The sequence below is a fragment of the Carassius auratus genome, chromosome 38 (genome assembly GCF_003368295.1).
Source record: "Carassius auratus strain Wakin chromosome 38, ASM336829v1, whole genome shotgun sequence".
NCBI classification, from domain to species: domain Eukaryota; kingdom Metazoa; phylum Chordata; class Actinopteri; order Cypriniformes; family Cyprinidae; genus Carassius; species Carassius auratus.
The window spans coordinates 6,242,104-6,256,147 of record NC_039280.1 but is presented as its reverse complement, the minus strand read 5'-3'; the positions used below and the strand labels follow the sequence as shown (position 1 = coordinate 6,256,147).

At 36.8% G+C, this 14,044-nt stretch overlaps 2 protein-coding genes across 3 annotated transcripts; both read left to right on the top strand.

Annotated features, from left to right (window-relative positions):
• Positions 1-282: 282 nt before the first annotated feature.
• synj2bp (synaptojanin 2 binding protein) lies at positions 283-5,900 on the top strand. The gene is made up of 4 exons (XM_026223656.1): positions 283-453; positions 2,720-2,856; positions 4,406-4,501; positions 4,599-5,900. The coding sequence occupies exons 1-4, from the start codon at positions 390-392 to the stop codon at positions 4,767-4,769; spliced, it is 468 nt and encodes a 155-aa protein (XP_026079441.1). The 5' UTR covers positions 283-389; the 3' UTR covers positions 4,770-5,900.
• Positions 5,901-7,173: 1,273 nt separating this feature from the next.
• Positions 7,174-13,946, top strand: LOC113056792 (deubiquitinase DESI2). 2 transcript variants are annotated; one of them, XM_026223655.1, is made up of 6 exons: positions 7,174-7,798; positions 7,898-8,238; positions 10,028-10,100; positions 11,230-11,323; positions 11,396-11,537; positions 11,652-13,946. In XM_026223655.1, the coding sequence occupies exons 2-6, from the start codon at positions 8,200-8,202 to the stop codon at positions 11,886-11,888; spliced, it is 585 nt and encodes a 194-aa protein (XP_026079440.1). In that variant the 5' UTR covers positions 7,174-7,798; positions 7,898-8,199; the 3' UTR covers positions 11,889-13,946. The 2 variants fall into 2 exon arrangements, with proteins under 2 accessions (XP_026079440.1, XP_026079439.1); XM_026223654.1 differs by having other exon boundaries at positions 7,174-8,238.
• Positions 13,947-14,044: the final 98 nt, after the last annotated feature.

Here is a 14,044-nt window from a genome sequence, read left to right as displayed (position 1 = left end):
GGGATTGAGATATAAATACATTTAAGTGTGTTATACAATGCAATTACATTAAACAACCTTATTCATAATTCAAATTTAGAAAGAAATAAAATTAGCATCTATGTGTGCCAACATATACATTGTAATGTCTCGCTGGAATGTCAGGGAACACGTTATGATGTAATATGACTGGATCTATCTTTAGTAACCAGTGTTTCGAAAAACTTGGAAATGATTGTATCTTCTCTCCGCCGCAGTGCACTGTGAAGATGTCCCGGTGGTGTCCGTGAGGGGGCAGTGGCGGGTGCACACGTATCCCGGCGGCACTAGAAGAAGAAGCAGGTAGAGTTCCGCACGCTTTAGGAGGGTTCTAGCTGTTCGGCAATAAAAAGTGAAACTTTTCCGACATCATGAACGGGTCCGCACACAGCGCGTCGAGAGTTGAAGAAATTACGCTGAAAAGAGGCCCGGCTGGTAAGTTTGTCTGTGTTCCCCTTCTCTGTTGGAGCTGTGCAAACAGAGTTCATCCTGCGGTTCGGTTCTGCTGGCTCGGCCCGCTCCCGCACGAAATGCTGACGTAACTAGCTCCTTGAACCCGAACTGATAATCCTGTCCCGAATGTGCTATGCAAACGATAAAATCGGGTTTATTCAGAGACGCTTGTGTTGTTGTGAAAGCGAAAGTTCAGTTGAGATCATAACCAGCACAATACGCTATCCGCATTATAGACCGACATATAAAAACAGATACATTTCTGACAGATTCAAGCACACTGTCTGTATGGCTGTTATTGATGTTTTTCATGAGTAGTGAGTCTGGTTCCAGTCCATTAGTTCAGTTTTTGAGAGCTGAGAGTCTCAGCTGCTTGTTGACTTTGATTAAACTGTTATGTAATGCGTTGTTGGTGTGTGTGACCTCTGATTTGATAGCCCTGGACTTTGACTTGTGATTAAATGGCATGAGTGTAAAACCATAACAGAGACATGATACGTCATCAACACTATGGGTCAAATTAATCTCTTTAAATAATACCAGACCCTCCTCTATAGACAATCACATTTTCAGTATTGGAAAGAACATGTTCTGTTTTCAGTTCCCCGTAATTTAAATGATTTTTGGACCCGTCTACTGATATAATATTTACCACGTGATTTGTTTATTTTTTGTTTATTTATTTAATTTCGGTCCTCACAGACAATCAATCATACAAAAATAAATAAAGTTGTACATAATAACCGAAAAGGTGTAGGCTGAAGCCTCTGCTTATTAATCCTACCCTTTGTACATAATTATCAATCAAATGAGCGGTACTTTTTCACTAATAGCGATTTTTACAAGGCATACATATACAAAGTATATAAAGATAAAATAAAATAAATTATAATACCCGTTAAATTAAATAATCATTAACCACCTTGTTTTAAAACATTTTCTTGAATTTACAAAGTGAATTACACAATTTTAATTCCGTATGCAAATTATTCCATAGATTAACCCCTTTGACAGATATGCATCTATTTTTTGTATTAGTTCTTACCCTTATTATTTTAAACATATGCATTCCTCTTATTCCATACTGGCTTTCTCGTATTTCAAACAGCCTCTGGATACATTTTGGAAGCAAATTATACATTGTCTGTACAGTATAGAAATTTACTAAATCAAAATTTTTTTAAGCATTTAAGTTACTAAACAAGTGATTAGTTGGCTCGTGATAGTCAACATGTTTTATAATCCTTATTGCTCTTTTTTGTAACATATATATTGGATTTATAATGGTTTTATATGCATGTGATGTGATCATGCACTAAAACAGTAACTGGTCTAAAACTGTCCACTAGTATGCTGTGAGGCATGACTGCTATGACTCTGTTGTCTTATCAAACATATTTTGATTAATATTCATTAAATTACATTTTAATGTCAGCATGCTATTCTTTAGAAAGTTTTAAATCCATATTATATATGTTATTGTGATGGATTAATGCATGGAAATGTTTTTTTTTTTTTTACCTCATAATGTTTAATCAGAATGCCACGGTTATTCTGTTGAAAATGGCAGACATCCTGTGGTTCTTTATCTACTTAATAATTAAAAAACATTTGCCTGAAATGTACTCATTCTTGAGGCATCCAAAATGTAGATGAGTTTGTTTCTTCATCAGAATGGATTTATAGAAATTTAACATTACATTTCTTGCTCAACAATGGATCCTCTGCAGTGAATGGGTGCCGTCAGAATGAGAGTCCAAAAAGCTGATAAAAGCATTGTAATAATCCACATGACTACAGTCTGTCAGTTAATGACCTTTGGAGCGTAAAGCAGTGCATTTGAAATTAACAATTGCATCAATAAAGTGTTTTAATTTTAAACTATCAACGCAGGCCAGAATGTTCTCTTCTAATTCAGACGAGATGACTAACATTTTTTACATTATACATCAATTAGGCCTAAATTATATTATTAGTAAATCATAGTTTTTGTGGTATATATAATAAATGTGTTGTACTGCAAAGATTGCATTTGACAGTGATGTTTTCCATGTGTCTTGTTGTTTCTGTTCTTAAGAAGAGATGTCTGGCTATGATCATGTCTGGTTCTTCCCCCTTCCCTATTTCTTCTTCAGAAATGCCATTAAGGCGGTCTGAATGTATTTCAGGCTTAGTTTAATCATGTAAGTAGTTCAAACCCGTGCTGTGTGTAACATCCTCTCTCTCTCTCTCTCTCTCTGTCTGTCAGGTCTGGGGTTTAATATAGTGGGTGGAGTGGACCAGCAGTATATTATGAATGACAGTGGAATCTATGTGGCAAAAATCAAGGAAAATGGAGCGGCTGCACTGGATGGACGTATGCAGGAGGGAGACAAAATTCTTGCGGTAAAACCACTGTAATTTACTGTACATGGTTAACAAAGGGTAATTCACTCATGCTTAATCCTTGACAATTGCTATACTTAACTGTGAATCAATACAGCCGCTTCACTGTATAACAGCGTGACTGTACAAGTGATTTATTGTAAATCAATTCTCACTGTAATCCTGTGGATGACCCTGTTCACCTAAAATGCAGATCATTAGAATAATGATGCTACAGCATTTCACATCTTGTGTAGTTGTTGTTACCGGAACAAAAGTGTCTACATTTTTCTTTACACACACACACACACACACACACACACACACACACACACACACACACATATATATATTAGTGCTGTCAAATGATTAATCTCATCCAAAATAAGTTTGTTTACATACTATATGTATGTGTACTGTCTATTTAGTATGTATATATAAATACACACACAAACACACACAGTTTATATTTTTTTAATATTTACATATATATATACATTTAAATATATTATTTTTATTTTTCTGTGTGTTTTATTTATATATATATATATATATAAATAAAACACACAGGTGGAGGCCAAAATTGTTAGAACACTATCAATCAATTGTTTTTATTAAATTGGCCATTACATTACCCATAAAACAAACTATTGCTGGAACTACCTGCGATGGAAAGAATCCACTGGAACATTGAAAATAATTCAAAGATTTGCGTTCGTTAACTGTTTTTAAATATTAAGTAATATGATGTCAATATTGTACAATATTATTACAATAATTAACTGTTTTATATTTTAAAATGCAGTTTATTCCTGAGATGTCAAAAGTAGAATTTTTGGCAGCTATTACCCAGAAATATTACTTCAGAAATTATTCTAATATGATGACTTGCTGCTGATACATTTTATCTGGATTCTTTGATGAATAGTAACATCTTTACTGTCATTTTTCAACAATTTAATTAATCTGTGTTGTCCGAAAAAAACAAACAAACTTGCCTTTCCCAAATGTTTGAACAAAATAGTGTATCTACAAAATATGTGACCCTGGACCACAAAACCATTCGCTGGGGTTTATTTGTAGCAATAGCCAAAAATACACTGTATGTGTCAAAATTATCGATTTTTATTTTATGCCAAAAGTCATTAGGATATTAAGTAAAGATCCTGTACCATGAAGATATTTTGTACATTTGCTACCATAAATATAAAAAAAAAACTTAATTTTTGATTAGTAATATGCATTGCTTAGAACTTCAGTTGAACAACTATAAAGGGCAATATTAATTTTAAATATTATCTCAATATTTACATATTCATTTTGCACCCTCAGATTCCAGATTTTCAAATAGTTGTATCTCAGCAAAATATTGTCCTATCATAACAAACCATACATCAATGGAAAAGATTATTTATTCAGCTTTCATATGTATACATTTACCCGCGTGACTGGTTTTGTGGTCCAGGGTCACACGTTTCAAAACATTAAGGAAAATAATAAGCCTTGATATAACTACTTGAAAATGAATAGTGTACATTTCATTGGTTTTGGGGTTGTTTTTTTTTTGTAGATAAATGGCAGGAAGTTGGACAATCTGTCTCACAGTGCAGCAGTGGAACTGTTTCGGTCTGCAGGGGAAGATGTGCATCTTCGCATACAGCAGCGAGTAAGTATTGCAGGCTATGGCGATTGTGATGTTGATAACATCTCTGAGAATTGCTGTTAAATTAATCAGCTTCACTGACATGTGTTTATGTCTACAGCCTGTCATGCAGAACGGCCCCACCAGCTCTCGTGTCGATGGAGACTCTTCACCTGCTTTTGGCACATGGACAATGTATACTATAGCTGCCCTGGCAGTAATAACAGCAGTAGGTTTCATTGCTTACAAACGCCTTCATCTGCTCCCCCGGGGGTCAAGGGGCCCATTTTAACCCATCACATGATTACATGACATTTTACAGACTAAATCTTTTTTTCTTTTTGTTTTGAACTGTTTCTGCTGAGGGCCCAAACATGAACAGGGAGCAAAAATGGAAACCAGTTAATGTTAGCAGAACTTGCAGGTTTTCTTTAATTGTTTATACCATGTTAGGAACACACTATTGTAGCTATAACAGGTTTTCACAATTCATTTGGTGATAATCATTGGCGCTTAACCATAATACCCAGCATGCCTGATGACATTGCATGGTGGAATAAGGGAAAAGGGATGATGAGCACAGTGTTTGAATCAAGAGCTGCAGAAATCTCCATAATCTGAATTAGACATAGGGGCCACAGACAGGAGACAAGAGGCCGATGTGGAACTCTGTTTCTGGGCAGAAGACAGGCCCACATAGGAGTGATTTTTTTTTCGTCTTGTACCTCCAGAGCGCTGGAATGAGCCCAAGGTGTGCCATTAGATTTTTTTTTTTTTTTTTTTTTTAGGTCTTCTCAGGTACCTGCTTGTGCAGTGTATGTTTGAAAGCGTGCATGATGTGAATGGAGTTAACTTTTTTCATTTTAATACTGCTCATCCAAGTTCAGACATGCAGGATGCATTTCTGTGGCTGCAGTAAAGATGGGGCAAGTGAGGACGTTTGAATCTTGTCTTGTATTTGCTCTTCTTCTTTCAAGGGAAATAAAGTAGATGTGGCACTTATTAGAATTCACATTCTGAATGAAAATGTAATATTGTTGATATTGTATATGGCTTGTGTTTCTGGAAACTTCAAGTCTCTTACACTAATGGTTTTCTGCACCTCTTTCAACTCGTGCCTTGCCTCATGGAGCTGCTGGTCTCGGTGCTGCTCCCTGTCTGCAGTTTGAGGGGCGACAGCTTGTGCGGTTTCTGTAATATCTGTTCTGTAACTGACAAATGTGTGTTTGTGTTATCATGGCAGTTGCTCTCCTGGTCTGTGTGGATGAAACCAAGTGTAAAGTCTTTATGAAATGCTCATTCACGTTTCACAGTTTGAATAATGTTGCCATTCACATGCATCATGCATACACATTTGTGTCTGTGTGCTCCTATGTGTTTGAAATGTGTATACAATAAAAAAAATTCAAATGGCTCAAAAGAATGTGGTGACACTTCATCTATAAGTGCCCTTTTTTGTCTCCAGATGTAAAACCTAGAAGCTTTCTTTGGCTCATCAATTTATTTTATTAGGGATGGATGAAATGCAGAGAATTTTCTGTATCTCTGTCCCATTCAGACACTGTTTGGGTACATTTTAGGGGAGAGGATGGACTGCTGCTTTCTCTCTGTCTAAATGGATAGACTGCTGTCTCTCTGTCTGCTGTCTGAGAGCAGATGCCTTTGATAAATGAGTACTGGTATGTGCATGTTTGTGTGTCAGTGTCTATGTCGTGTGTGTATTAGTCCTCCTCATCAGAAATCAATACACTCAAAGGAAGCATTGGCTAAATGCACTTAAAGTAGGAGAGAGAAACAAAAGAGAATGAGAATACTTCCTCCAGAGTCTAATATTACATTACAGCACATGGCTGAGACAGAAAGGATGGTGGCATCAGCATTATTAAAGATATGGGCTATTTACAATAAACATTTGGGTTATTTACAACATTTAAAACAAAGGTTGGGGATTTGGTATGGGGTATTATAGGATATTATACACATAGGAAGCACTATAACCTAAAAACCTAGCAATTTTTGCACAGACACCATCAATCAAATACCCAAGACGAAGACAGACAGGCTCACCATGTAATGTGCTACATGCGTATTGAGCATCAAAGCTTTCTCCCATCTTCTCTGTGTCACAAATAAACCATGAGAGTAATAAGCACTATCTCAAATGAACTCCTACAATGTCAAAAATTATTTACATTTATGGTAATTGTGGCCAGTCAAACATCATTAAATGACACTAAAATGCAGCAAACATTAAACAACCAAAATACTTTATAAATCCCTCCATTTCCAAAATGCATGCTTAATTTAAAGTTACTTTGTTTCTTTTTAATTATTTGTTACTATCATTTTCTTAGTAAAAATAGTCTGGTTGTAAAGTGTTCTAGTTTTTTTGTAACTTAGCCTATGTTTTTTGCCTTAATATACATGTTATGTATTTATATATGTTAGAAAATCATAAGTTTGTGCAGACTTTACTTCTAAAAACTATGATTTACAGTAAAATCACATATATTTTCCTTTAAAATATAATGTAATTTTAATGTTTATTAATGCATTACCTTTTATGGTATACAGTAGTTTTTCCTGTAGCGTTTTACTATTCTTTTTCCATTAAAATAATAAACATTTTAACAGTTGCTACAGTTTATGTTTGTCAGTTATTGCAAGCATATTCTTCGGATGCACAGTAAACATAATGGAAGAAGATGTGTATCCCAAAATACAATTAGACCTATCAATAATAATTATGTTCACGAAGTAAACACAAAGTTTAGCTCTTGGCATAGAGCAGAATCATGTTGTTTGTAGATCGGGATAACGCATTGCCCCCGCCCAGATTTAACGCTCGGCGGGGATGGAGGGGGATGCTGCTGCTGCTGCTGATGATGTAATAATCGCACGCTCCGCTGGTTCTAATAGTATGGCAAGCCGTTTTAATATTAAATACCCCTTGCTGTACTATTCATAATTTAGTTTAGACTACTAGAATCCCCACGCTCGCGACCCTGCCAGAGTGATGTCATAATCAATACCGTGAACCGTGCTTAAGAGTTTCCCCCCTGCGTCCGTGCTGCTCAGCGCGGCCTCCATGAGGACAAACCCCGGGACTGCGGCGCTGATGGCTGTTGCGGTCGGGACTGCAGCAAGCTCCCTTCAGCATTACAGCTGCGACCCCTGCGCTCAGACAAGCGGCAAAACCCGTGCAACCGAAACACGCGCGAGAGCGTTCTCTATGGAATATCTGTCGTCTAAACTCCGGATGTGACTGACAGCCAGTCGCTGTGCATTACCGATCATCTGCGCCCTTTTAGGACTTTTTTGGTTAGTGTCTACACTTGAAAATCTGTGAGATCCGTCTTACTCGGTGCCTGTGCTCTCTCCCCCTCTCGCTTACCGGAGTGCCTGTTTTCCTCCCGCTAGATTCACCATTGATGGAAACTGATGCCCTGTTGCCTTTCCTCGACCGTGTCTACCTCTGCAGCCGCTGTTTATCCTTTAGTAACGCGACTAGGCCCGCGAGCCCCTCTAAACATCTCACATAATGACACTTTGATGGATAAAATGATAAGAGCGGATCATTTATATTGTGTTTTGGTCTTTTGGATGTCGGCGTAGTGACTTTGCTGTGTTTTAATCTTCTCTGAATCCGACACCCGGGTGCGCAAGGACGGCAACAATAAACGCCTGTTATTTTAAGGGATCGCGCGTGCTTCTCTCTCAGGATGGCAAATGAACCCGTTATTCTTAATGTGTATGACATGGTAAGTTCCTTGATCATTTTAGTCTTTCAACCTTTACACTGGTTATCGTCAACATCTCTCCTTCTGGCTGTATTTTTTTTTTTTTTTTTTTTTTTTTTGCATGCAACAACAAATGTTAAGATAAACTATCAATGCATTGATGAAGACTTTAATATCTGAGTAGACACAGTGTAGTGATGGAGTCTGGGCGGATGACAGGTTTAATTGTGAAAGCACGACTAACCTACTTTGCCCAGGTGTGATACTAAGCATTGACAGCATGAGAGCGCGTGTTTCTCCTCCCGTGCTGGAGGAGGCGCTGTCACTCCGTCACATCACAACACTTTACAAGTACACAACACTTGTCACAGATTTGTAATATATAAATAAACATATACATGCTATACATAAATAGCGGTCAGAGGTTTTGTTTTTGAGGGTTTTAAGCTTTTTATTACATACTGTTTTTCACAATTAAAATCATGTCTGGAACTTGTATGCAATATTATGTCACAAAACATCAAGAAAATGACTCATTGAGTACATATAAGTGGACACTGTGGAAAATGTATCTGTGTGAGGCCAAAAAGTGCACCAGCTGCCTTTCATAAATAATAGAACACACAGAACATGATTTAATGTACACAGAAAAAAATACTATAATATCCCCACCCTTTCTGATATAAAGGGATAGTTCACCCAAAAATGAAAATGTGATATTTATCTGCTTACCCCCAGGGTATCCAAGATGTAGGTGACTTTGTTTCATCAGTAGAACACAAACCAAGATTTTTAGCTCAAACCATTGCAGTCTATCAGTCTAATATTGTAAGTGGATGTGAATCATGGCTAAAACATACAATAAAACAAACAAAACATAAACAAAACCAAACTAAACTCTGTGGCTCGTGATGATACATTGATGTGTAAATACACAAAACAATCGGTCTGTGCAAGAAACTGAACAGTATTTATATCATTCTTTACCTCTGCAGCAGGCTCTAAGGCGTCTTCTTCTTTTGTAGTTTTATGATGGTTGGCTAACAAACGATAGGTGCATTCTCGCCACCTACTGGGCTGGAGTATGGACCACTGATTGAATAGGAAGAACTAAAAAAAAAAAAAAAAATACAAACGTATATGCAATAACAGACTTAGAAGTGCATTACCGTCCCCTATCGCTCAAGTGGATAATTGACACTCCTAACTGAGATTGTTGACAGATATTGCGTGAATCAGAGGTAAAGAATTATATAAATACTGTTCAGTTTCTTCCACAGACAGTTCGTTTTGTGTCTTTACACAAAGTGTTGTGTTTTTTTGTTTTATTGTATGTTTTAGCCGTCATTCCCATACACTTACATTATAAGACTGATAGACTGCAACGGTTTGAGCCAAAAATCTTGGTTTATGTTCTACTGAAGAAACAAAGTCACCTTCTTGGGTGCCCTGGGGGTAAGCAGATAAACATCACATTTTCATTTTTGGGTGAACTTTCCCTTTAAATCAGAAAGGGTGGGGATATGATAGTATTTTTTTCTGTGTACATTAAATCATGTTCTGCGTGTTCTATTACTTATGAAAGGCAGCTGGTGCACTTTTTGGCCTCTCACAGATACATTTTCTCTGAATATTCACCCCTCCCCCTCCACTTTAAGGCTTATAATTTATAGTGTGTTTCAGGGTTGTGTATAATTAATTGATTTTAATGCCTTATAGCTAACAGGATGCTCTCTCTCTCTATATATAACATTTACTATATTTAAAATATGATCATATGAAAATCTCTTTCTCCCTTTTGCTCTTTTAGTACTGGATAAATGAATACACCTCCACTCTGGGTATTGGAGTCTTCCACTCAGGAATAGAGATTTATGGCAGAGGTATAGTGACCAATAAACCTTTTGTTGTTATTTCATTATTTTCTGTTTTTATTTTATTTCATTTTTTTCTATCAGACCACTACTGGAGCCTTGGTCAGATTTATAAAGGACTTGAAAAAGTCAGCTACAGTTAGTAGACATGGTAGTTGTTAGACGTTTTGTCTATATATTTAGAGATCCAAATAAATATAACAAAAATACTATGACAAAACGAGAGTAAAAATAAATATGAAGGGAATTAGCAGCTGAGTATGAATGGTCATTATAGCCACATTTAAAGGGATAGTTCACCTTCAGTTGCTGGTCCCTATTGATAACCATTGTACCATACACTATGTAAGTCAATGGGAACCAACTAAACGTAAACTATCCCTTTAAGTAAGGCGATACATGATATGGCATCACTATCCTTGTTACTGTACATGTTTTTATTCATTCAACTCAATCTCTGTATCATCTTTCTGCAATATGAACTTTGTCACTAGCAATTAAAGGCATTATGTACCCTGTGTAAGCTTTGCAAATGGCTCAACTTCACCTAAGTGGCAGAGGATGGTTGGAAAACAACAGAGGAAGAACATGCTGTAGCCAATTAGTAGGGCCTCTGATCTGAGTCATAAAGTGACAGAGAACATGGTGTCTTTTTAAACTATTTTTTACTTTTTTTATCCTTTCACACATTTTCACACTGCACAGCAAAATTGATACAGAGCAGACATAGGCAGCTCTAAAGACTGAGCCAAGATTAATTTTAAGATTTTTACAGAGCTTAAGCTTTTCACTAATAGAGTGCTGCAGGAATGACACATTTTTGTAGGCCAAAGCCTGGAAACAAGTTAGCATTCCGGGTTGATCTGCAAACCAATAGTCGTTACTGCAGTGCTTTATACACATTTGAACATGAAAAAAAAATTGCTGTGAGTCTGTCTCTGTAAATCAGGGATTCAACTATTAAACATAAATTTTGTAAGTAATACTGAACAAACCTTTTCTTCCCTGTTGTGATGTATATCTGAGTAAAAAAGCTTCACAAATGTAATTTACCAGAAATTATACTTATGAAATTCCTAAGTGACAATCAAAAGATTTTCAAACCCCGTTTTAATGTTTGTCATTTTGTTCCCTGTAGAGTTTGCATATGGTGGCCACCCGTATCCCTTCAGTGGCATTTTTGAGATCAACCCTGGAAATGCCTCAGAACTGGGGGAGACTTTCAAATTTAAGTGAGGTTTTCACATACACACACACATTTAAGCCAAAAAAACAACAACTCACAAGTTGTGTTTCTTCTCCAGAGAGGCTATAGCTCTGGGTACGACAGACTTTGCAGAGGAGGACATTGATAAAATAATGGAGGAGCTGGGAAAGGATTTCAAGGGGAATGCCTACCACCTGATGCACAAAAACTGCAACCATTTTTCTTCTTCGCTGTCTGAGGTCATTATACTCCCCATATGCCTTTTTTTGATAGGACTAGGCTGTGTGCAGCTTCAATGACTGATAACATTCTACATTCCTACACTATTTAATTCTCTCTTTCTCTGTCTCTAGTTGCTGTGTGGTAGAGAGATCCCACGCTGGGTCAATCGATTGGCATATTTCAGCTCCTGTGTTCCATTTCTGCAGAGCTGTCTGCCTACAGAGTGGCTCACACCCGCCGCGCTCCAGAGCCATATCAGCATGGGCCTTCGGAAGGAGAACACACATGATTCCAGCGACAATGAGCACTCGTCTGCTACGGATGCGGCCGCTGGAACATCACACAGCTGCAGGCACACCCGCGTGTGATCTTACACTTATTTACACACAGTATTACACTAATTTGAACACACATACTGTACACTCCAACCTCTGATCCTGCTGCTACAGCGCCTCCTACTGGACTGGATGAACACCAGCCCTCATGGCCTCTCTGAATGAGGAAATCAAAGACATGTTTTTCAGTAGAGCCTACAGGGATTTAAAAACCTTGCAATGGTACTCTTAAAGTTTTAGAATTGTTTGATTTTTACTAAGATTTTAGGGAAATGAAAACAGCGTTTTCCATTTAGTTATCTCTCTCTCTTATAAGAACATAGGACAAAATGAATGATGGGGGATCATAATGGACTGCCCACTGCTGGTGTGAGAGACAACACTACACTACAGGCCCCTTCCTCATAAATCCTGAACTTCTTTCCTTTAATCCCATCTGGATGATTTCCAGATTTAGCCGAGTTTGCTGTGTGTTAAATTAGTTTCTATTTTGAGATGGAATAAGCGTGTCATCAGAAGAAGAACTTACATTCCTAACCTCTTTTTTTTCCTCAGTGACTTAAGTTATATTAATCTGCTTTAATTCAATTATATGATGTCAAACTAATGTCATCTTTGGTTTACATTAATTAAATTTTAGCTCTCTTTTTATACTTTATATTTAAGTGCAAGGTTTGCAATAAATTTACATTAAAAAGGGCCAATGATACTATGTGTCACACACACTGACAGCAGTTGGAAATTGCAGCCTTATAACTGTAAGCCATTGATATTCTGGACTCATCCGAAACAAAAGACCTTTGTTGTTCAGTCATTGAGGGGCACAAAGCGGCCATTTGTGAGGGTGATGTTGAGGGGGTGGGTGGGAACGTGTGGGTGGGGTCTGCACATCAGGTCTGGTATCAGTACTGTAATAAAGTGTTGTGATTGAATGCAATGTCTGAGTGATTAAGGGAAAGGGAGTGTTGCAAAGGTGTTAATGGTCATTTCTCTTGACTTTAGTAATTGTGGTTTCTGGCTTTTAAAACTGCAGACTGAAAAGAGTAACGTTGTTTAAATGTGTCATCCACACCTCACTACTTGTGCACACATTCTTCTTCTGGTTTTCAGTCTGGGGTAGTTGCTAAAAGCCAGATTTCACACAAAAAAGTGTATGATGTACACAAACCTGATTATTATTTATTTTTTACTTTTTAATTTCATCCAGTCAGAGGATGAAACATGTTTGAGTTGCATTCGGCATGACTTATACTTACTGTAGGATGCCCAGTTTTACTCTGTAAACATTTACAAAGTTGGCAAGCGTATAATGCCTGGTGTTTTAAAATCTTTTCAGATTTTAAAATTGTGAAATGTATTCCAGCTACACCTAAAGTTTGTAAGGTATTTTAGTCTTCGAGCAATAGTCTTTAGTAAAGGTGGACACCATATCTAATTTTTCACAAATGAAAATAAAACTGGGAGAGATGTACAGATTAGCAGATTGGCAATTTTCATGTTTTACACACACATTTTATTAGAAATGCATATTTTCAGTATTTTGATATTAGGATCAACAGAAAGGTAAAAAATAATTCAGTGTGTTCATTTGTAAAAATATTAAATATGGTGTATTACAAGACTATGGTCCATGTCAGAGTAAATAATACATCTCTAAGTATACCATTTTGCCTGTCTGAATCCTCTAGAAGCTCTTTCCTCTGTCTCTCAGGATGGAATGGTATTGTAGATGGCAAAACGGTGTTTCAGGAGTCAAATCTATAGGAAATATGTATTTGGTGACATATTTATACAATTTTATATTTGGGATATGATTACTGTTATTTTGTCAAATATATTATCAACCTTTAGAGCCTAATTCTAATGATGCTGTTTTTTTGTTTTAATTAGTTTGAGACCACAACTGAGATCTTTTACTTGTTCAGCAAAGACCCGTTTTGTAGGCATCACCCACTGATGCCATTTCTAGCCTTGATTAGTACGTCTTGTTTCGATGTGATGGACAATTTCAGATATTTACAGATGAAAAGAGAATAAAGAATTTAAAAGTTTATTATTTTCCCAGAATTTCATTTCTGTGAAGTGCTGGAGAGGGGCATGGTAATTTCTTTTAAATACTGATTAAACTTATTAACACTTAATACCAAGAGTATTCTCATGTAACTCCTGATAAGCTCATCAGAAAAGAT

Coding starts and splice junctions, on each gene's coding strand:
- synj2bp (XM_026223656.1), top strand. CDS start 390: ATGAACGGGTCCGCACACAGCGCGTCGAGAGTTGAAGAAATTACGCTG. Junction 2,857..4,405: donor AGGGAGACAAAATTCTTGCG/GTAAAACCACTG, acceptor TTTTTTTTGTAG/ATAAATGGCAGGAAGTTGGA. Junction 4,502..4,598: donor ATCTTCGCATACAGCAGCGA/GTAAGTATTGCA, acceptor TTATGTCTACAG/CCTGTCATGCAGAACGGCCC.
- LOC113056792 (XM_026223655.1), top strand. CDS start 8,200: ATGGCAAATGAACCCGTTATTCTTAATGTGTATGACATG. Junction 8,239..10,027: donor TTCTTAATGTGTATGACATG/GTAAGTTCCTTG, acceptor TTGCTCTTTTAG/TACTGGATAAATGAATACAC. Junction 11,324..11,395: donor GGGGAGACTTTCAAATTTAA/GTGAGGTTTTCA, acceptor TTTCTTCTCCAG/AGAGGCTATAGCTCTGGGTA.